We start from the raw sequence: 23,679 nt of genomic DNA on the forward strand, positions 1-23,679 counted from the left end.
GTACAGTTTCTGGAGGAGTTTAGGAGCTCAGAGAGCTGGATGCACCTCTGAAAGGATTTAGTGGACTCAGACACGGCCCTAAACGTGTCGACGTTGTTTTTCAGCCTTAATAAAGCACATAAACACTGTTATTTTCTTCATAAAATCCATGTTAGCCATTTAGCTATGAAGCTAGAGTCAGCGGGCAGACAGAAGCCCTGCCCATCACGCAAATCCGCGTCTGTTCTGAAGAGAATTTGACGCGTCTGGTGTGAACACAGTAAAAGAAATGGATTAAAATGTTCATTTTTAAAAGGGGGTGTGCTCATTTATGAAACATAGGCTCATTCTGAAAACGTACCTCTATATACATTTCTGGAGATCGTGAATTGTGTAGCCAGAAGAACGTATGGCTGCATTTCGTCTTTAAAACAAACGCTACAGGGCGGTATGATGCCGTTCCTTTTCGTGCTTACCAGCTGAGCGCTTATCTTCATGTGACTGGCTTTCTTGCTGTTACCAGTTTGCTCAGTGGCTCGCCTTGTACGTCTGTGGACTTGAGATGCAATGAGGAGCAGAGGGCGGCAAAAACGGTTCCAGAAAGCAGAAAAGACAAATACGAAAGCCAAAGAATAAAGTAGACAGACCCTTACAGTCTCCGATATGTTACCAATTACAGAAGGACTGCACAGAGCAGACATTTAGTCCTCATTTAGGTTCAAAACAAAACGAAATATAGGCCACAGTCAGAGCAGACCTCTCATCTGTGTCTGTAATCTTCAGCAGCACATGTAGCCTCTGTTAGAGAGTCATTCCCAGTTCATATTAGTCCAAAAGCTGATGATACAAATTAAAACAAGGCACTTTGTTCACGTTTGCTGAAGAAATAATGTGCTCCTTTTTTCCGGCGTCTCCTTTGTTTTTTCGCCCTTCATTCTCGCGTTTTTCAGCTTCTGACAGGATCGGGATTTAAAAGCACGTCAATAATCAAGCGTACATTATTATCGTCAGCTCAAGAAGTTTGTTATTTCAGATATAGACGTGCGGCTAGCGCAAGCAAGAAAGTGAAACCGCTCGCGCTACCGACTGGCTCGTAAAAAACTACGTGGCACAGGGTAAATCTGCTCTTCTTCTTGGCTTTTTGGCTGTTCATCAAGACGACGACGAGGTTTGTTTGAGCCTGGGTTGACCATGGCTCGTTATTATATGTATATATATTTACGCTGCAATCTCCTGGCTGTGTATTAAAACATGGCGGCTCCTTTAAAATTAGCTAGTGCACTGCAAAAATGCTTGAGTTTTTGTTTTGTTTCTACTCAAAATATTTAAAAACTCTTAAATCAAGAAGCATTTTCTAGACATGTTGTCATGTTTTAAAAAATAATACATAAAAGTTAAGTGAGTTTATTCTTAAAACAAGCTAAATAATCTGCCATTGGGGTAAGCGAAGTAATCTTATGTTTCTTCCCCCATTGTCAGATTATTTTGCTTGTTTTAATGAAAAACTCACTTAATGTTGACTCATTATTTCTTAAAACAACACAACATGTTTTGCTTGTCCAGACAATGCTTCTCGATTTAAGATATTTGTAGATATTCAGAATAGAAACAAGACAAAACATCTAAGTAGAAGCATGTTTTGCGGTTTGAATCATTAGTGTTATCCAGAATTTGTCTAAAATGTCTCTCTATATCTACACGGTATAGATGTGCTTCAGCAGTTGTCTGCTCTCTAATAGCAATGTAAAGGAGATGCAGTGCTAATATTCACTGATCAATTGTTCATTGCTTGTATAAACATCCGTTTGCTCGTCAGACAGTGCTATTGCTCTTTAATTGAAGCGTCTGAAGGGTTGATGGAGTGACTGTGGCGTCGCTCGTATCTGTGAATGAAGAGTTAGGAAAGCGTGACACAAGCCACTGTTGCTCTGCTTTAGTTTAATGCCGCTCAGTTTAGCTGTAGAGACTCAGACTGTTTACTGTTCAATTAGGGTCTGACAGGTTAGTTCCTGCAGTTACCTCTTCAAACTAGATTAAATGGATTAATAAATAGAGGTCAACAGAAAAGGGCAAATTAAAAGGAGTATATAGATATGTAAGGTGGAAATTGTTTATGTCACCAGAAAATTCTCACTTAAAGTTTTTATTCAAAAGAAGCTTTTCACAGTGATGCCTCTCGTACATCGTCTTATTATCTTTTGGTAGAATCCGATCCAAATCTCATATCTAAAGTTCTGATTTAATAATAGTAAATTTAAGTCAGAATTTGCCAGGGGTATGAAGAATTTTTGGCTTGTATATGTGTATAGGGGTGATTTGGTGGCTCCAGCCTGATCTCACGAGGAAACGTAAGTATTTTAGGTTTTGTCAGTTCAGTGGCTAATTCGTACAAATTCGTACGAGTTCAGTTGTACGAAAATGTACGATTTAAAAAAGGAGGCGTGGCACCTAACCCCACCCCTAACCCCAACCGTCATTGGGTGACAAGAAAATCGTACTAAATTGTACGAATTAGATCGTACGAATTCGTACGAATTAGCCACTAAATCAAAAAGTGACGAATTGCCGTGAGATTGTGCTGGTGGCTCAGTGGTTAGATATGTGACCTCACAGTTAGAAGGTTTCTGTGTGGAGTTTGCATGTTCTCCAGTCCAAACTCATGCGCTAAAGATGAATTGATAAACTAAATTGGTCGTAGTGGATGATTGTTTGTGTGTGTGAATGAGTGTGTATGGGTGTTTCCCAGTACTGGGATGCGGCTGGAAGATGTAAAACATATGCTGGAATAGTTGGCGGTTCATGATCAACCTGAAGTCAAGTTTTTATGTGTTGCTCCAGCCTGATCTCACGAGAATACAGAAGCATTTCACGTTTTGACAGTTTAGTGGCTAATTCGTACAAATTCGTAGGAGTTCAGTCAAACGAAATTGTACGATTTTAAAAAGGAGGCGTGGCACCTAACCCCACCCCTAACCCCAATCGTCATTGGGGGATGAGCAAATCGTACTAAATTGTACGAATTAGATCGTACGAATTCATACGAATTAGCCACTAAATGCAAAAAGTTACGAATTGCCGTGAGATTGTGTTGGTTGCTCTTACAACTGAGATCCACCACAAGACTTTTGTCAAGTAGTGTAGGTTATTGATGTTAAGTTAGGGTAATTAGGCAAATCATTGTATAACAGGGGTTTATTCCGGAGACAATTCAACACTAATATTGCTGAAGGGGCCAATAATATTGACCTTAAAAGGGCTTTAAAAAAATTAAGAACTGCTTTTATTCTAGCCCAAATAAAACAAATCAGACTTTCTCCAGAAGAACAAATATTCAAATACAAATACAGGAAACACTGTGAACAACTCCTGAATCTGTTCAATATCATTCACAGGAGGGCAAATAATTGTGGCTTTAACTGCATCCAGTGATCATATGAAATGGTGTGTAATAATAAGTGCACAGCTTTGTCTGTATTGTCGCGCGTCTCTTAGGGTCTCTTGAGTTTGGAGAGCGCGTCACTGCTGCTCATGAGCAGGAACTGCACACATCCACACTCAGCACAGTGAACAGAGACAAGGAATAAACACATCAGTGCTGGAAGACTTTCACATCTGCCACAAGAGGGAGAGAGAAGATGAAGACTCTGCACAGAGAATGAGCGTCTGAATGAGACGGACGCAGCCCAGCGGACACAATGACTCTCAATCACACAGCTTCAAAGTCGGTAAGCTAAACTTAATATTAATCCTAGCAGATAATGTCACACTCTGAATAAAAACGATTAATTAGATTTACTATAGTTTTTTTTTAAGGTAAGTGACTGCAAGCTATTTATATGTGCTGGATTTACACAAACAAATGAAGTTGAACATTACTACATTTAATTTCTTTAAATTCAGCCTATATTAATTGTTTAGTACTAAAAACAAAAAGTAAATCTAATGAATTATTTTTTATTTCAGTGCATAATCTGTCAGAATGTAGTATATTTCAGTGTTTAGTACTACACGGTTATTGTATATGTCTAACTACTATATGTGATAAAATTACTGTAGTATATTTCAGTATTCACTACAATATAATGTGGTAGGATTATTACAATATTTACCTTACAGCACCATACTACCATAGTACACTGCAAAAAACTGCTTGAAATAATGTGTTTGTCTTGTTTCTAGTCTAAATATCTACAAATTACTTAAATCAAGAAGCATTTTTAAGACAAAAAAAAACATATTGTCTTGTTTTTATAAATAATATGTCCAAATTTAAGTGAGTTTTTTTCTTCATTTGTGATTGTGTGACGTATGTGATTGTTTTGCTTAGCCAATTGTTGTTGCATTTCTGAAGTCTAGACACTATTTTTTGCATCTTGATTTCCCATCTTTATATTTTTGGACTAGAAATAAGACAAAACTCTTATAGGAACAGCATTTTTGCAGTATATTGACTTTATAGTGAATTGATAAACTGTACAGTGTGCACTGTAGTAAACTAGTATTTAGTTTGTTTCCACTTATTGTCCGTCATATGACAAGGACAAGACAAATTGTATGTATAGAGCACAGTTTGATACAACCATAGTTGATTCAAAGTGCTTTGCAGTAATACAAATACAATAAAATAAAAATTTGTATAACATATGAGAGAAAAATAATGTATGTATAAACTGAAATACAGATTTCAAATAGCTCAAAGCCTAGAGAGTGAAAGTGAATCTTTGAAATAGATTTAAAAGCATCTAATAAGCATGTTCTTGATTAAATGTTGAACTAATAAATACTGTAAATGTATTGTTTATTATTAGTTCATTCATTCATTCATTTTCTTGTCGGCTTAGTCTCTTTATTAATCCGGGGTCGCCACAGCGGAATGAACCGCCAACTTATCCAGCAAGTTTTTACACAGTGGATGCCCTTCCAGCCGCAACCCATCTCTGGGAAATCATTATTAGTTCCTAATAGTTATTACATTACCTTATGGAGTCTTCTTGTAAAATCTGACTCAAATAATTACGTTTAGATACATTCAACTAACCCGAAACAAAACCATTCATGACGAGTAAAAAGATGCAGAGAAACAATTTAGACTCATGCAATATAAAGCTGCAGAGAACTCTGCTTGATGTTAAAGCCATCTTTTCGAAGATAATTAAACGATTTGTATCTTGTATAAACTGTATTTAAAGTATTTTATCTGAAAAGTAGCTGAATTAGTCAAATGGTAATTTAATAGCTTAAAATCCCTATAAACCTCAATGCATGGATAATAGTAATCACACTATATTACTTTCAATTTAAGTCGAGTATAATGTTCTAGTTGTATTTTTATGTATTTTTTTCATTATATGTATATATTTCAAATGAATGACGTCAAATTTCGTGCATAGCATAATTTGATGTTATGTATTATTCATTTTAATGTTTCTTTCTGCAATTGTTAGACAAATCTAACTTTTAATATTTAAATAAAGTTATAAAGTTATATATATGCAATTTCTCTGCATCTCTGAATACATAACTTATATTTAATAAATATTTCTGAACCAATATTTAGTTGAAAAAATAGACATTCTACAGCTCCTCTAGTGTTAAACAGAGTTTTTCCATTCTTTATTTCATTCAGATGATTTCCGGGTCTGACGGGAGCACTTTTAGCTTAGCTTAGCATAGGTCATTGAATCAGATTAGACCATTAGCATCTCTCTCAAAAATGACCTAAAAGTTGTTATAACTTTCATATTTAAATATTCACTTCCATAATTACACTAAGAAAAATGGAAAATGAAAAACTCCTGTTTTTTTTTTTTTTTGCAATTAGGCAGCACTTTTAGCTTAGCTTAGCATAGATCATTGAATCAGATTAGACCATTAGCATCTCGATCAGAAATGAACTATCGTCTATAACTATATCTTGGAACTAATTGGTTATAGCATAGAAAATAATTAAGTTAAAGTTTAACAACTTTATTAATCCAACCAGGGGCAGGACAGTAGCATGATGACACAACAAACACATACAAAAACAAATCACTTACAAACAATATTAAAAAACACAATCCAGCATGCTTCACAGTGACTTCATAAATATAATAATACTACTAAAAACAACAATAAAGACAGACCCATAAATAAAATACTTTAAACTTAACAAAGGTGAGTTTATATCTATTAAAAGAGCATTAGATATAAATTCACCTTTGTTCCTGAGGCCATAAGGCTTTATAACCTTACATTCCAGCAAATTTAAAATTTCTAAAATGATGATTAAAATAGATGAAATATGCAAGCCAGGCTTGGGAATTGAAATATAAAAATAAAAGTACATCAGGTATTCAGTGTAGTTTCAATAAATTGACTGTTTGAATATTAGATCGATTACACGAGCTGGATTCAGTGGTCAGATGTGCTAGAAACAGCACTCTGTGGACACCTGCTGGTTACAAAGGGGTAATGCAAAAAAAAAAAAAACGTACTAAAATTAAACAGATTGCTATTGTTAGTCGATGTGGATGCAAATATGTGTATTTTTATTGTTATCTTTATATTCATCGTACTTGATCAGATGGGGCTTTTGAAGTAACTTTTTTGGTGCAGCTATAGGACAAGACTGTGTTATAAAGGCGTCATCACTTACTTGCAAAAAAAAAAAGAAGAAAATCTGATACTATCATAAGCCTAATTTTTACAACATCACACTATTGAGCCGTTTGAATCTTTTTAGACATTATTAAACAGGTTGTTATACTGCTTGATGCTGATAGTTCCTTATTACATTATTCAACTTTTTATGTAAAGTCATGAACACACTCGTTTGCACAGAAAACAGTTTGACCTTTTTTCTGTCGTTTCATTTCTCCCAGAGGAAACAAAATCTGAAGTTTTAAAACAACCGCAAAACGAGCAGACTTTGCATTGCAGAATAAGGTCGATGTTCCAGTTATCCTGAAAAGGCATCAGTGTTTGTTTTGTGTTTTATGCATGGCTTCCAACTTATTAATCTGAAAAGGCAAGAAGTATCCTGGATCATGATGAGCGCTGACTGACCAGTAGATCAACACCTCACAGCTTCAGCACAAGTGTTGGGTGAGTTACTCCAAAAACAATTGTTTATTACTAATTACGACAATAAAATTGTATTTAAAGTATTTTATCTGAAAAGTAGCTGAATTAGTCAAATGGTAATTTAATAGCTTAAAATCCCTATAAACCTCAATGCATGGATAATAGTAATCACACTATATTACTTTCAATTTAAGTCGAGTATAATGTTCTAGTTGTATTTTTTATGTATTTTTTCCTTACATGTATATATTTCAAATGAATGACGTCAAATTTCGTGTATAGCATAATTTGATGTTATGTATTACTCATTTTAATGTTTCTTTCTGCAATTGTTAGACAAATCTAGCTTTTAATATTTGAATAAAGTTATAAAGTTATATATATGCAATTTCTCTGCATCTCTGAATACATAACTTATATTTAATAAATATTTCTGAACCAATATTTAGTTGTAAAAACAGACATTCTACAGCTCCTCTAGTGTTAAACAGAGTTTTTCCATTCTTTATTTCATTCAGATGATTTCCGGGTCTGACGGGAGCACTTTTAGCTTAGCTTAGCATAGGTCATTGAATCAGATTGGACCATTAGCATCCCTCTCAAAAATGACCAAAGAGTTGTTATAACTTTCTTATTTAAATATTCACTTCCATAGTTACACTAAGACCAACGGAAAAATGAAAAGTTACTATTTTATTGTAATTACACAGCACTTTTAGCTTAGCTTAGCATAAATAATTGAATCAGATTGGACCATTAGCATTTTGATCAGAAATGACCAAAGAGTTTTTATAATTCCCATATTTAAATATTCACTTCCATAGTTACACTAAGAAAAATGGAAAATGAAAAGTTACTATTTTATTGATATTATGCAGCACTTTTAGCTTAGCTTAGCATAGGTCATTGAATCAGATTAGACCATTAGCATCTCTCTCAAAAATGACCTAAGAGTTGTTATAACTTTCATATTTAAATATTCACTTCCATAGTTACACTAAGACCAACGGAAAAATGGAAAATTACTATTTTATTGTAATTACACAGCACTTTTAGCTTAGCTTAGCATAAATAATTGAATCAGATTGGACCATTAGCATTTTGATCAGAAATGACCAAAGAGTTTTTATAATTCCCATATTTAAATATTCACTTCCATAGTTACACTAAGACCAACGGAAAAATGAAAAGTTACTATTTTATTGATATTATGCAGCACTTTTAGCTTAGCTTAGCATAGGTCATTGAATCAGATTAGACCATTAGCATCTTGCTCCAAAAATGTAAAAGAATTAACTTTTCACTTTTGATCTGTCATCGCACAAGATAAAACAATGTCAAGCTTTAAATACGAAAATGACCAAATCTCTCTTTATGAGCGTAATGCTAATGGTCTAATCCGATTCAATGATCTATGCTAAGCTAAGCTAAAAGTGCTAAACCAACTGAATAGATTCAAAACTCCACTGTTTAATTTGAGTTATGAATTGAATGAAAATAAATTGTGTGTTTCTTTATTTACAGTACCTAATTACTTTGCATCTCACAGAAACAGCCATGCAGGACGCCAATATCAGCCACGTGGCAGCTGTATACGTGAGTCCTCACAGTCCCGTTCCTGTTCTGGATGTCCATGACTACACAGACTTTTACGACATGATGGACTACGGGGTCCCGGCGGAGGAGATGCCGGACACCACGCAGGGCCTGGCCTATTTTGTGGCCACCATCGTCATCGGTGTGGTTCTGGTCTGCATCATGCTGGTGTGCGGATTCGGAAACTTTGTGTTTATCGCCACTCTGGCCCGATATAAGAAGCTCAGAAACCTGACCAATCTGCTGATCGCCAACCTGGCCGTGTCGGACTTCATCGTGGCCGTGGTCTGTTGCCCGTTCCTGGTGGATTATTATGTGGTCAAGCAGCTGTCGTGGGATCATGGGAAGGTTTTGTGCGCCTCAGTTAATTACCTCAGGACTGTGTCTCTGTATGTGTCCACCAACGCCTTACTGGCCATCGCTGTCGACAGGTCAGTGGGATTTACATACTGTATACTAACCATGCACAAGATTAACATTTGCAGTTAGTTAGAAGAAAAATGTATGTATATTTTTAATTCTCAACACATTTCTAATCATTGATAACTCATAATAACTGATTTGTTTAATAACTCTGTCATGATGACAGCACATAATATTAGACTAGATATTCGTCAAGACACTAGTGTTCAGCTTAAAGGGACTTTAAAGGCTTCACTAGGGTAATTGTGTTGACAATGGGGGAAAAACAAGTCGTAAAGGAGCTAATAATAGCAATAACATTTCAAATAAAATAAAATAAAGTCAGTTTTACATTTAAAGATCTAATCTACAAGGAAAATAAGAGTTTCTCCATATAAATATTGTTAAAAAATAATTTATTTATATATTTATTTATACAACAGATCTGTCTGGTTCTTGAATCTGATTGGCTGATGGGCGTGTGATATTCTGCACCAAGCAGAGGACACTTTACAGTTTGACATATTGCAGCTGTTGGGCAACATAATGCACTTTTGAGGCTGTGTAGTTGTTTAGATTGCAACTATACAATTCATTTATAAGGATAGAGCCTATTTTCAAAATATTTATAATTTCTGAGAGACAGCAAGTCAGCGGCTATTAGACTGTCTTCGAACAAAGACGGTTGACAATGTTCATCCACAAGAGGATGACAGAGAACGCATAATAAGCCCTTAGAGGAGAAAAACAGCGTCATTTTAAACTACAGCTGATCAAATCATCAAACATATAAATGAACATATAAAACAAACATATAAATGACTTTCTAAGTCGTCTCTCTCATTTATTTTTTGTAGTGCTGCATTCATACCATGGTAATAATGTGATATTCTGACAGAGAAATATTGGGAAATCTCTGTAGACTGATGGCATTTCATGCTGTTCAGCCTTATAATCTTAAAATGTGTGCAAAATCAGCAGTTTTGTCATCACTTTAGACATTACGCTAGAGAATCATTCAAACACTAGCGCTGCAACGACGTTAGTGAATGAGCAGCAGCTTCTGAACACAATCTCACTGCAATTCTTAACTTTTTGATTTAGGGGCTAATTCAAATGAATTCGTACGATCTGATTCGTAAAATTTCGTACGATTTGCTCATCCCCTAATGACGGTTAGGTTTAGGGGTGGGATTAGGCAGGGCCGGCGCGTCCATAGAGGCGACCTAGGCGGCCGGCTAGGGCGGCAGTATAGAGAGGGCGGCATCCGCGACACCTCCCTTACCACCCCCGTCTTTAGTTATGTCCGCGACACCTCCCTCAACACCCACGTCCTCAGATATATTCGCGCATAGACGCAAGAATAAAGAGGGCGGCGTCAGCGACACCTCCATCAGCACCTGCATGTCCTCAGTTAAATCCGCGCCTCGGTTATATCCGCGTAGACGGCGACAGAATAGAGAGCGCGGTGTCCGCGACACCTCCCTCCCTCAGCAACCGCGCATCCTCAGTTATATCCGCGCATAGGGCGGCAGAATAGAGGTCCGCAACACCTCAGTTCATTTTCATAACCAGTCACTTTCGTTTTCACATTGGGGTTGAGGGCGGCGTGATCGTCCTCTGCCTAGAGCGGCAGTTCAGCTTGCTCTGGCCCTGGGGTTAGGTGCCACACCTCCTTTTTAAAATCGTACAATTTACGAATGATGAAATAGCCACTAAACTGTCAAAAGGTAAAATACTTGCATTTTCTCTTGATCAGGCTGGCTGTTCTGATGTCAGCTGCAGATGTGAAGAAATGGTGGAGAAAAGTAGTTTATAATACAAAAGAGTTTTGAGACTCCGCGTTTGATTAGCTTTTTTATATACTTGATTATGCTGTCAGACTGTTGTAAACGCAATATTGTATATTTAATTACTTGATTGTAATTTGTCAATTAGTAGAATTACATATGCTTTTTTCTTTTCTAAAAGTTTTGTCAAGATCCCCAACTAAGAAATAATCAATATCTAATTCTTTACATGTAAATGTAAATTGTTAAGATTGTAATAAAATGTTCAATCATCATCATCATCATCCATCTCCAGTTCAAATGACCACTGCTGAGAGTGTTCATAAGGTTAATTAATAAGTGAAGTTTCACAAACTTTTCTCTCCATTTATACGCATTTATTTGGAAAGGCAGGGTCATGCGTTAAGTTTAACAAGTGCTGATTATACAGAGGAACAGTTCAGACAATTAATTAAATGCTAGATAAAGAAGGAGGAGTGTTTTATTTACCTTTTTGGAGAGAAGAATATTTCTGAGTGTGGTTCCACATTGTGGAAAGCAGACTTCATGAATGCACAATGTTTTTTATTTGACTATTTTAATGTTGTTGTTTTATTAATAGATATGGAGTGATTGTAAGAAAGTGTTTGGTGTAAATGTGCAAAAACTAGTGCAAGTGTTGGTTGAAGTGTCAGAGAGATTTTAAAAAAAAAGTGTGTTTTCTACAGGTGGTTTGTCAAGCCCACTCACCTGTGTGAGGCACACTCAGAACTGCAGAATGATGATAGCTAATTATGACTTCATTTATTTTCGTTCGGCTGAGTTCCTTTTTTATCAGGAGTAGCCACTAGCGGATTGAACCGCCAGCTATTTCAGCATGAGTTTTACACAGCGGATGCCCTTTCAGCTGTAACCCAGTTCTGGGAAATGCCCATACACACTCGTTCACACTCATTTTGGCCAATTTAGTTAATAAATTCCCCTATAGCGCATGTGTTTGGACTGTGGGAGAAACCACAGCACCCGGAGGAAACCCATGCCAACACAGGGAGAACATGCAAACTCCACACAGAAACACCAACTGACCTGGCTGTGACTCGAATCAGCGACCTTCTTGCTGTGAGGCCACAGTGCTAATCACTGAATCACAGTGCTGCCCCATTATCACTTAAATTATTAAAACTATAATGCATAATAAACATTAAAAGTTATGATCATCCACACAGTGAGAAAATATCATGCACAATTAAACTCCATTAGATTCAAATGCAAAGCTGTCTTTTCATCGAAAGATAAATACAGGCTTCATTAAAAAATGTTCATCAGTCTTGAAAACCTCTCCTACATTCAGAAGTTTGAGTCTGAGTTATGCTCTGTGTGTTTTTTTCTCACCTCAACCCATTTCACTGTTAATGGTGGCGTAAGAAAGCCTGTCTGGAATATTTCTCTAATAGCATATGTGATTCCCTCGGGTCCTCAAACACACAATGTCTTTATGCAGGTATTTTTTTAACATATTCTCTGGTGCATGTATTACAGGTGGCTTGAGGAAATCATAATAATAATAATGCACTTTCTCCTCTAAAAGCATGTAATGGAATAAAGCATTAGGAAACACCGACAATATTACTGTGCAAATTAGTCTTAGATCAGAGAGCTGCAAATGGGCTCAAAGAAGAAAATACATTTCAGCTCCTCTACTATTTCCAGAGCAGTGTGACGTCAGGTCTGTTTCATTCCTCAAATCTGAATATCTCGTAAAATTTCCCCTGATGCTACATCTAAATAAGACATTTCACACAGTCATTACACTGTAAAACATGTAAGAGTTAACTCAACTTAAAATTGTAAGTCAACTTTCTGCGCCAGGGCCGGAGTGGGACTCCTTTTCAGCCCTGGAGTTTCAAGCCTCAGACCGGCCCACCTCAGTTCATGACTGACTATATTAAAATAAGGTCATTTCCAATTCAGTTTCTAATTACACTATCACGTCTTTTTTTGAGAAAAAAACTGCTTTAGAACTTTAAATGTTCAACAACCCTAACAGTATTATATGTCTTAACAATAAAAATAAAAAAAATAAAAATTACTCAGACAAGGATCGAACCCGGGTCCGCGGTGCCTAAAACTAACTTGCTATCCACTGAACTACAACAGAGACAATAGAATAGAGGAGTAGAGCTGCGGTAAAATAATGAATAAAAAGGCTGTGGTCAAGTAAATAAATAAATTAATTTAAAAAGAGTGACTGCTGAGAGCAACCAATTCTGGAGCTTTGGATACCGGCTCTCGCGGCCAAAAAATTCTCCCGGTCCTCCCGATTAGCCAATCCGGGCCTGTTCTGCGCAGTCTTTTTTTTTTAGTTGACTCAACTTTTAACCTCTAACTGGAGTAAACTAAACTGATCTAACTTGAGCAAGTTGCCTTACAGTTTTAAGTTGTCAACTTTTTTACAGTGTAGTTTGTTCAAACCTGATCACACATCTTTTTTTGCAGAGCATGTATACTGAGCTAAAGTTCATTTCCTGAAGTAAATATAACGCTAAAAATACACTCACCGGCCACTTTAATAGGTACACCTTACTAGTACGGGGTTGGAGCCTCTTTTTTTTGCCCTCAGAACTACCTTAATCCTACATGGCAGAGATTCAACAAGCTGCTGGAAATATTCCTCAGAGATTTTGCTCCATATTGACATGACAGCATCACACAGTTGCTGCAGAGTTGTCGGCTGCACATCTATTATTCATTGTTTATCAGTGCAAATATACTGTATGCATACTGTATAATATTTAAGCATTTTTTAAATGTATGAATATGCTTTACATTTATAATATGCTTTTGAATTGCATTTTGACACCTTCATCTTTCCTCCAACAACTGTTAACCTTGATAAGCTTGAAAAAGTGACTTTAATGACTTTTTAAATAGTGTAAAGTGCTATAGTGTGTGGGCTGGTGTTGTATATTACACTACAGAAACCTTGTAATAAACTGCATCAAGTTTTCTGTTATTTTACACTCTTATTTCTCTAGATAATAATTCTTTTACGTTATTATTGCAAACTACTAAATTCACTTTGTCAAACTGTAGAGATTTTTAAAATTAAAAACTGACAGGTAACCAGTGCAATGCCTTTAATGCAGGTGTAACGTCATGAAATATATCAACAGCTTCTGATGGAGGATATAAACAATCACAATTGCATTGATATTGAGCATCACAAATATAACGATACAACAACAGTTCGACAACACAAGTGTGTAGATGTCTGAAAAACCCTTCTGTGTGATGAACTAATCACAGACTCAAATCTCAAGCTGTCTCGCATCTTAACAAACCTCAGATCGACAGCTGAGCAAAAGCCTCCTCTGCTAATTTGAAGATGCCACTTTAGACAGACGCTGAACTGATTTGCTGAAGTAAACAGCATATTGTCTGAAGTAGAATAGAGTATGAGAGAATAAGAGAGAAGTTTGACAATTTGGAGTTTGCATGTTCTCCCTGTGTTGGCGTGGGTTTCCTCCGGGTGCTCCGGTTTCCCCCACAGTCCAAACACATGCGCTATAGGGGAACTGATCAAATAAATTGGCCGTAGTTTATGAGTGTGTGTGTGTGTGTGTTAATGAATGTGTATGGGTGTTTCCCCTTACTGGGTTGCAGCAGGAAGGGTTTAACATGTACTGGAATAGTTGGTGGTTCATTCTGCTGTGGTGACCTCTGAAATAGAGACTAAGCTGCGGGAAAATGATTGAATTTTGATTTCTTCCATGCTTTATTAACAGTTTTCAAATGACTCTGAACAGGACAGATCACTCAGTATTTTCCATTCCTGCCCACCAGCCGGCGTACACACTGTGATATTCAAGTCTTTGTGCTTTTCTCTTGGTATTTTACAGCCTCTCATTAAGCACTTCTGAGATCTTTGTGTGGCTTTCATGTATTTTTCATTGTGATTAACATTTTGGGCCCACACGCCAGAGAAATGCGCAATGACTTTGAGCGGTGTTAACTTCTATAATTATCTAAATTGACATTTTAAAAACGAGGCGCTGGAACAGCAGTGAGTGAATTAAATGTAGAAGGGCAGCACTATAGCACTGCAAGGATTTCAGTCTGGTTCAAAAGACTGGCGGGTGGTTGATGAATAAAATCAGTGGTGGGTTTTCCTGTAATGATGCTCCAGGCACAATCAGACTCATTGGCACCCTTAAATGCACTGCTGCTCAAGTGACCATGGCTTTAAACTTTTGTTTGAAAAAGGTCCTTATGTCCACCTCTTTTTTTTTTTTTTTTGCTTTGCCATCCTCACTTGCGTGTCACCCATCTCACACACCTTTCATTCTTGCACGGTGAACATTTCCTGTAGTTTTGGCGGTAACTTCTCAAAAAAAAAATAGTTGAATGAACATGATTTAATCGTGGCACCCTTTATGCATCTAATCCAATCAAGTAAACCTGAACTGCTTTGAACATGTTGTATGAACACAAAGCACATTTGCAGATAAAGCGTGGTTTCAATATGTCAGTCTAACTTCTTTGCAACTAATTGACTCAAAATGTTTGTGTTGTGTTATTCTAATTAAAATGATTCTGATTTACTCAATGTAACACTAAAGCTTTACTTTAACAAATAACAAAATTATGTTCAATATTGTTGTTTAAATTACATTTTTAAATGGCAATACTATGAAGCAAGATTTAAAATTAAGTAATTCAACACAAAAAGGACAGAAAACATGTTTTATATATATATATCTTTTATTATTTGATCAATTAATATATATATATATATATATATATATATATATATATACATATACATATATATATATATATATATATATATATATACATACATATATATATATATATATATATATATGTATGTATGTATATATATATATATATATATATATATATATATATATATATATATATATACGTATATATATATATATATATATATATATATATATATATATATATATATATATATATATACATATATATACATATATATATATATATATATATATATATATATATATATATATATATATATATATATATATATATATATACGTATATATACATACATATATATATATATATATATACATATATACATATATATATATATATATATATACATATATATATATATATATATATACGTATATATATATATATATACATATATATATATATATATATATATACGTATATATATATATATATATATATATATATATATATATATATATATATATATATATATATATATATACGTATATATATATATATATATATATATATATATATATATATATATACGTATATATATATATATATATATATATATATATATATATATATATATATATATATATATATATGTATGTATATATACGTATATATATATATATATATATATATATATATATATATATATATATATATATATATATATATATATATATACGTATATATATATACACGTATATATACACGTATATTTATATATATATATATATATATATATATATATATATATATATATATATATATATATATATATATATATATATATATATATATATATATATATATATTTCTTTTATTATAGCCTTTAGCAGGCACCAATCACATATTCTGATACAAAATGTTATATAATATCCAAAATTGTAATATGCAATATAAAATGTATAAGAAACATTTAGCCAACAAAATAACCTTGGCTCTTAAGAAAACTGATCCCCAAGCAATACCTGTAGGACGTTAACATCATTTTTTTTTACCAATTGAGTTTAAACAGCTTTCTTCACTTTGGTACTCCTATTCAAAATGTAAAAGTATAAAATGTATAGGAAACATATAGGCAACAACATAACATGCATAACATTCAAGCTCTTGGGAAAACCAATTCCCAAACTGTGCCGAAAACACGCGGTGATGCTTCTTCTTGTTGTTTTCATATGGTGACATCCAAATGCACTACCGCCACCTACTGATATGCGCCAAGTGACTCTCCAGAGTGAGAGTTGTTGATTTGAAGCGTCTCAGTCTCATTGAATCAACATGTTCTGATCAAATTCATTTGACTATTTCTTGATTCAGTTTCAAATAACATGAATTAATCATTTAACCTATGTAAACTTGATCTGTTCTTTTCAATCTGACAAATTTTTATTTTGTAAATCCAAAACATGCCTAGTTGATTTTTTTGAGTGTAGCGACAGCCTCTCACTTTACAGTAGAGGAAGGCACGGCCAATCACAATGTTCAAATGTGTTTGGGGCAGTAGGACTTGAGCAGAGAATGTGATTTAATCCTTTCTGCATGACTGCATTTTTTAAAGCGAATTCAAGATCACACTTTATTATGACAGTCCGTTTGTTGAATTTAAGGGCGTACACACACTATGCTATCCGTACCATGCCCAGGCCTGTTTCCCGGATCGCTTGAGAAGTGTGAGTGAGCTGAATCGGGCTCTGAGCGCGGTTCACTTGGGCTTTTGGTATGCTTGTGTGTGAGTGCAAAACGCGGCTGAGCCCAAAACTGAAAGTGTAACCCCTCTGGTCCTACACCATCCAACCCGCTCTAAGCTGTATCGAACCAACGACCTTCCGCATCGGAGTCGCTTGCTCTAACAAGGAGGCTAAAGACCATAACGTCTAGCGTCTGTCACTAAAGCACCTTTAGAGGTCAGAGGAGTGAGGTTTACCTGCACAGCACTTACAAGCTGGCCTTTGTTACAAAAGCAAGACGTGACTTTTAAGGGGCTGTTTCATATGGATTTATTAATCATTTGTACTGTTCAGTGAATGCAAACTGCCATAGTTTATTAAATATGCAAACCCCTCGCTGCACCTTCAGCAAACCTCCTAATTCCTGCAGCACGAGGGCTTAATGATTGTTTATGAGCAATAATAAAGTAATATTTACTTTAACTGGACGTATAAATATTCATAAATAAGATGTAAGATGTTGGTGACTATTAAACACGTCTTTAAAAAGCATCCCTTGCCTCCAGATGTTTGACTGTGGTCTCTGTGTTCAGGTATATGGCCATCGTTCATCCTCTGAGGCCCAGAATGAAGCACCAGACGGCGTACTGTTTGATCACAGGAGTGTGGGTCGTCCCGGTGCTCATCTCCATCCCGTCGGCATACTTCGCATCTGCCACCAAAGTCCCGCACGGAGCGAACCACAGCAAAACCTTCTGCGCACAGATCTGGACGGTGGACCAGCAGCTCTACTACCGCTCCTATTACTTGTTCATTTTCGCGGTGGAGTTTGTGGGACCGGTGCTCACCATGGCTTTGTGTTACCTGCGTATTTCTAAAGAGTTGTGGTTTAAGAGCGTGCCGGGTTTCCAGACGGAGCAGATTCGTAAACGTCTGCGATGTCGGAGGAAAACCGTGATGGTGCTTATTGGGATCCTCACGGCTTATATCCTCTGCTGGGCTCCGTATTACGGTTACACCATCCTGCGGGACTTCCATCCGACGCTTATTTCACGGGAGAAGAACTCACTGGTGGCTTTTTACATCATCGAGTGCATCGCGATGAGCAACAGCATGATCAACACCTTCTGCTTCGTCAGCGTCAAGAATAACACGGTGAAATACTTCAAGCGGATCGTTCTGCTGCGCTGGAAATCCACCTACACCTCCAGGAAGAGCACAGAGGAGACGGACATCCACCCGCAGACGCACAGCGAATGTAGGAAGGGAGCAGAAATCAGCGTCTGTCACGTCACTCATATTACTGACGATTAAAGACTTCGGCTGCACTTTATTTAACGGTACCATTCTTACTGTACAAATCACAGGAGTCAAAGGTCACATTGAAGTGCTTTGACTTTAAATTGATGTTTGATGTAATCTCAACTAAAACATGAAGAGAGGGCGGGGCATATAGTAGCCCCTCCCCTTTTTTGAAAAACAGCCAATAGCATTTTGTTTTTATCACAGCTCTCAGCGACTTTCACGTCACTCATATTACTGATGATTAGAGACTGTGGTCACGCTTTAATTTAAGGGTACAATTCTTGCTATTAAAGTCATGATTTTGTCTTTTGTGAACCGATTGGATGATTGGAAGATGGGCGTGGCTAACAAAATAGGAAGATTGACATACAAAAGCAGTTCAGAAACAAGACCTGCACTGATAGCCTCACCCTAAATGACTCATAGCCCCACCTTAAATAAATAATATCTCCGCCTTAAAGGACTGATAGCTCCTCCCTTAATGACTGATAACCCTGGCCTAAATTACTAATAGCCTTACCCTAATAGGTTAATATCTTCAGCTTCAGTGATTGATGTCTCCTCCCAAAAATAACTGATGGCTCCTCCCTAAATGACTTATGTCTCCTCCCTAAATGACTGATAGCTCCTCCCTACATGACTGATAGCTCCTCCCTACATGACTGATAGCTCCTCCCTAAATGACTGATAGCCTCAGCCTTAATGACTGATAGCTCCTCCCTAAATGACTGATGTCTCCTCCCTACATGACTGATAGCTCCTCCCTACATGACTGATAGCTCCTCCCTAAATGACTGATAACCTCAGCCTTAATGACTGATGTCTCCCAAAATGACTAATAGCTCCTCCCTAAAGGATTATTAGCCTCGACCCAAATTACTGATAGCCCCACCCTAAATGACTGATAGCTCCTCCCTAAATTATTGATAGCCCTATCCTAAATGATTGATGTCTCCTCCCTAGATGTCTGATAGCCACACCCTAAATTACTGTCTCTTCCCTAAATGACTGACAGCCCCACCTTAAATAAATAATATCTCCGCCTTAAAGGACTGATAGCTCCTCCGTAAATGACTGATAACCCTGGCCTAAATGACTGATAGCCCTGCCCTAATGGGTTTATACCCTCAGCCTCAGTGATTGATGTCTCCTCCCAAAAATAACTTATGGCTCCTCCCTAAATGACTGATAGCCTCAGACTTAATGACTGATAGCTCCTCCCTAAATTATTGATAGCCCTATCCTAAATGATTGATGTCTCCTCCCTAGACGTCTGATAGCCACACCCTAAATCAGGGGTTCCCAAACTTTTCAGCCCGCAACCCCCAAAATGACAATGCCAGTGACTCGTGACCCCCAATATTTTCTAAGGTGGTGGTTATAAATACAGAAACCTTGTATGCAATGACGCACACACACCAATAGACCCAAGTCTATTCTTTGTTGTTGTTTTTTATGTATGTCAGTGCTGTAAATGGGCTAGAAAGTTTAACCTGGTGTTATAAAATCAATCTGCTGCATCTGACAGTATTGCTGTGTCTTTAGTATAATGTAATTAACCGAGAAGTTGCAATCCAATAGAACTATTAACTATAAGCTACTATAGTAACTATATAGTTTATTGTAACTATAAACTACTATTTTTTTCTCTTCAGTAGGTTATTGATAAAATACAGTAAGTCTTAAGGTTTAATAAAAATTAATTGATTTTTGAAAATCACCAGGCGACCCCCCTTCATTGTCCCGCGACCCCTCAGGGGGGGTCCCGACCCCCACTTTGAGAACCTCTGCCCTAAATGATCGATAGCCCCACCTTAATGTCTGATGGCTCCACCCCAAATAACTGATAGCCCCACCCTAAATTATTAATAGCTCCATCCTAAATGACTGATAGCCCCGCCCTGAATGATAGCTCCAGCCTAAATGGCTGATAGCTCCTCCTTAAATGGCAGATGGCTCGTAGCTAAAGGATTAATAGCCCAAGTCATTTTGTGGAAATGTTATGATTTTTGATTAAATATTCTGAGGGCAATTTAATTTTTTACAAAATAATAAAGTGCGCAGAAACGTTATTCACAACAAGCACTACTCCTGTATTTACATCTAAAAATAAGAAAATTAAAATATGATTTTAAAGGTGTCATAGAGTGCATTGATTCAATAAGTTAAACTGTTGGCTTTGATCTCTCTGCCTCTCCTGTTTTCAAAATAAGAGTCCCACATACAAAGTAATTTTAATATAAGCTTAGATACATTAAAAAGAATAGGCGGAAAAATCTTTTTGTTTCTAATCTTAGTAATTAAACGTTGTCTGAGGTGTGCATGTTAATGATCGTGTGTGAAACTTAACTGTGTTTTGTTCAGATCAGCCTGTTTTTCACTGGGATTTTACATTTATGGGATTTACATGAGAACGAGGACACTTGTATGTGTATGGCTTACACCATGTAAAAGCCATGCACTAAACCCTTATTATTCAGCTTTGCCTGGGTTTTTTCAGTTTTCATAATATGCCACCTTTAACTAATATAATAGACTTTTAGCTTAATAAACTCCTAATTTGCTGCTTATTAATAATAATAGTTGGGTTTAGATGTTGGATAAGGAATGTAGAATAAGATACATTCATAATACGTGCTTTATAAGTACTAATAAACACCCGATATCTTAATAATAGGCAGAAAATTAGACACGATAATGAGAATTGGTACTCAAATTGAAGTGTTACCTAGATTTCTTAATATGCTGATTATTCTGCATAATGACTGGCATTGTGCTTTCGATGGTTTTAGTAAAAAGAAGTTTTTTTTTCTTGTAAAATGTGGTATTTATGTATTTTGTATGCGTATGTGTTTATAAAACAGCAGTTTTTTGCACATTTGTTTTTCTCTTAAACTCGCACTGTAAGGCATTGTGAATGACACGTGGATTAAAAACAGTAGTACAACATAATCTGATGTGTTTTTTGCTAAATACTTACAGAAATACACTACCTGACTAAAGTCTTGTGGTGGATCTCAGTTGTAAGAGTATTAAATAATAACTTGACCTCTAGTTGATGATGTGTAAAAGTGTCAGAAGGTGGATTTCTCTGCTGGATCATCTGCTGATCTGCATCCCAATCATCACCAATACTGCAGAGGACCTACTGGAACCAGCATGGACCAAGATTCTCACAGAAATCAGTCAAGTTTGGTGAAGGAGAAATCATGGTTTGGGGTACATTCAGTATGGAGAGATCTGCAACATCAACAGCCTGAGGTATCAAGACATCTGTGCTGCCCATTACATTACAAACCACAGGAGAGGGACAATTCTCCAGCAGGATAGCGCTCCTGCTCATACTTCAGCCTCCACATCAAAGCTCCTGAAGGTCAAGCTGCTGCAGGATTGGCCAGCCCAGTCACCAGACATCAACATTATTGAGCTGATGAAGGAGGAGGCGTTGAAGATGAACACAGAGACCCTTGATGAACTCTGGGATCCTGCTGAAGGCTTTCTTCTTCATTCCAGATGACTTTATTAATCAGTGATGTGAGTCATGTCAGAGATGTATGGATGCAGTCCTCCAAGCTCATGATGGAGTCAGACACAATATTCATTCTGTCTCCACTGCAGCAGGACTTTATATTCTATACTGGACATTATTTCTGTTCAGTGATGAGACTTTAGTCTGAGCAGAGTCAGACCGCACTGTCCTCATCAAATCAGTCAACATCAAGACATGATCAGATTTATTGAGCTCAAATCAGCAAAATCTAGAGGCCTTCACCTTTCATAGAGACACTTCTGACACCAAATCATCAACTAGAGTCCTGTTATTATCTGTTGATTCTTAATCTTGGATAGGCGACAAGACTTTTGTCAGGTTGTGTATTTGTTTAAAGAGACTAAACACCATTCGCAATGCTTTATGAGAGTATGCTGATCTTCTTATTGACGTTTGTGATGTCTTGTTAATTCTCTGATTGGTAGATAGGTTTATTTGGATTATGGGTAATGTAGTCTTTACACATTTAAATGAAAATGTTTTTTAATCACTCAAACGGTTCATTTGATATTGGTACAGATCAGCTTTTCTCCTGAATAATGTGGCTTTGTTGATTTGCGATGTCTTTTTACAGTGTAAAGCTTTGTTTTCTCCTCAGTTCTGGAACATTTGCTGTCTTTTGTGTTGGTCGATACAGTATTTGCATGCTTTCTAGACAAATAAAGTTGAATCTGAAAACCAAGCGCCATTTAGAGTCTTCCAATATTAATTTAAGGAGCGTCATCGATCAGTTTAGAGGTAATGATGAGCCTTTCGATCTGCAAGTTGTATTTCTGCATGCTCTTTAAAAGCAAGGTCTCTATTTATCTCAAGTCCAAGGACACTTCGCACATAATTCACAGATTCAGTCGATAGCAAACTCGTAGCTCTTTTAAACATGTCTTTTAAACCCTGATTTTTATTGCAGACAGCTTTTATGTAGCTGTGATATATATTCAATATATTCAAAGATGATTCTTTGGATTTACTCGATTTTTTTAACGTTAAGTGGTTGTAAACAATTTTTTTGGGCTGAATTTAAACAAACAAATTAAGTTGAACATTATTAAACTTCATTTGTTTGTTTAAAATCAACACAAATAAATTGTTTGCAACAGTTCTGCATGCAACACTTTTTTTCAGTGTACATGGTCTCGATGTCCAAATCCAAATTTAGCTATTTAATTGCAATGATTAATTTGAAATATAGAAGTGCATTTTGGCAACACTTTACAATTAATGTTAATAGTCAATCATTAGATAACAATTTGCAGTATATTAGTTAAAATATTAATCTTTGTTAATGTAATATACTGATAAACCCTTTTATTGTTGGTTTGTGTTAGTGCATGCGGAAAGTATTGATAAAACTTCATTTTATCACAGACTTATTCGAAATTGCATTAAATTGATTGATTTCCTCAACATTCTACACACAATCCCCTATAATGACAATGTGGAAAAAGAGTTTTCAAATTGTTGCAAATTTATTAAAAATAAAAAAGCTGTAAAGTTACATGTACATCACTATTCACAGGCTTTGCTCAATACTTTGTTGATGCAC

General features: G+C 36.0%; 2 protein-coding genes across 5 annotated transcripts in view; both read left to right on the forward strand.

Moving 5' to 3' along the window:
• nrxn1b (neurexin 1b) overlaps positions 1–23,679 on the forward strand; it is a 799,620-nt gene that overhangs the window by 286,378 nt on the left and 489,563 nt on the right. The gene's annotated exons all lie outside the window — the stretch shown is intronic.
• Positions 3,369–22,819, forward strand: prokr1b (prokineticin receptor 1b). 4 transcript variants are annotated; one of them, XR_012388710.1, is made up of 6 exons: positions 3,463–3,704; positions 6,989–7,065; positions 8,594–9,071; positions 17,875–19,187; positions 19,234–19,957; positions 20,369–22,819. XR_012388710.1 is itself a non-coding variant. In NM_001431076.1 (4 exons), exons 3-4 carry the CDS (start codon positions 8,602–8,604, stop codon positions 18,593–18,595), a joined length of 1,191 nt encoding a protein of 396 aa, NP_001418005.1. In that variant the 5' UTR covers positions 3,369–3,704; positions 6,989–7,065; positions 8,569–8,601; the 3' UTR covers positions 18,596–19,216. The 4 variants fall into 4 exon arrangements, 2 of the variants coding, with proteins under 2 accessions (NP_001418005.1, NP_001418004.1); XR_012388711.1 differs by having other exon boundaries at positions 3,472–3,704; positions 8,569–9,071; NM_001431076.1 differs by lacking the exons at positions 19,234–19,957; positions 20,369–22,819 and having other exon boundaries at positions 3,369–3,704; positions 8,569–9,071; positions 17,875–19,216.

This window comes from Danio rerio, chromosome 13 (genome assembly GCF_049306965.1).
Source record: "Danio rerio strain Tuebingen ecotype United States chromosome 13, GRCz12tu, whole genome shotgun sequence".
NCBI classification, from domain to species: Eukaryota; Metazoa; Chordata; class Actinopteri; order Cypriniformes; family Danionidae; genus Danio; species Danio rerio.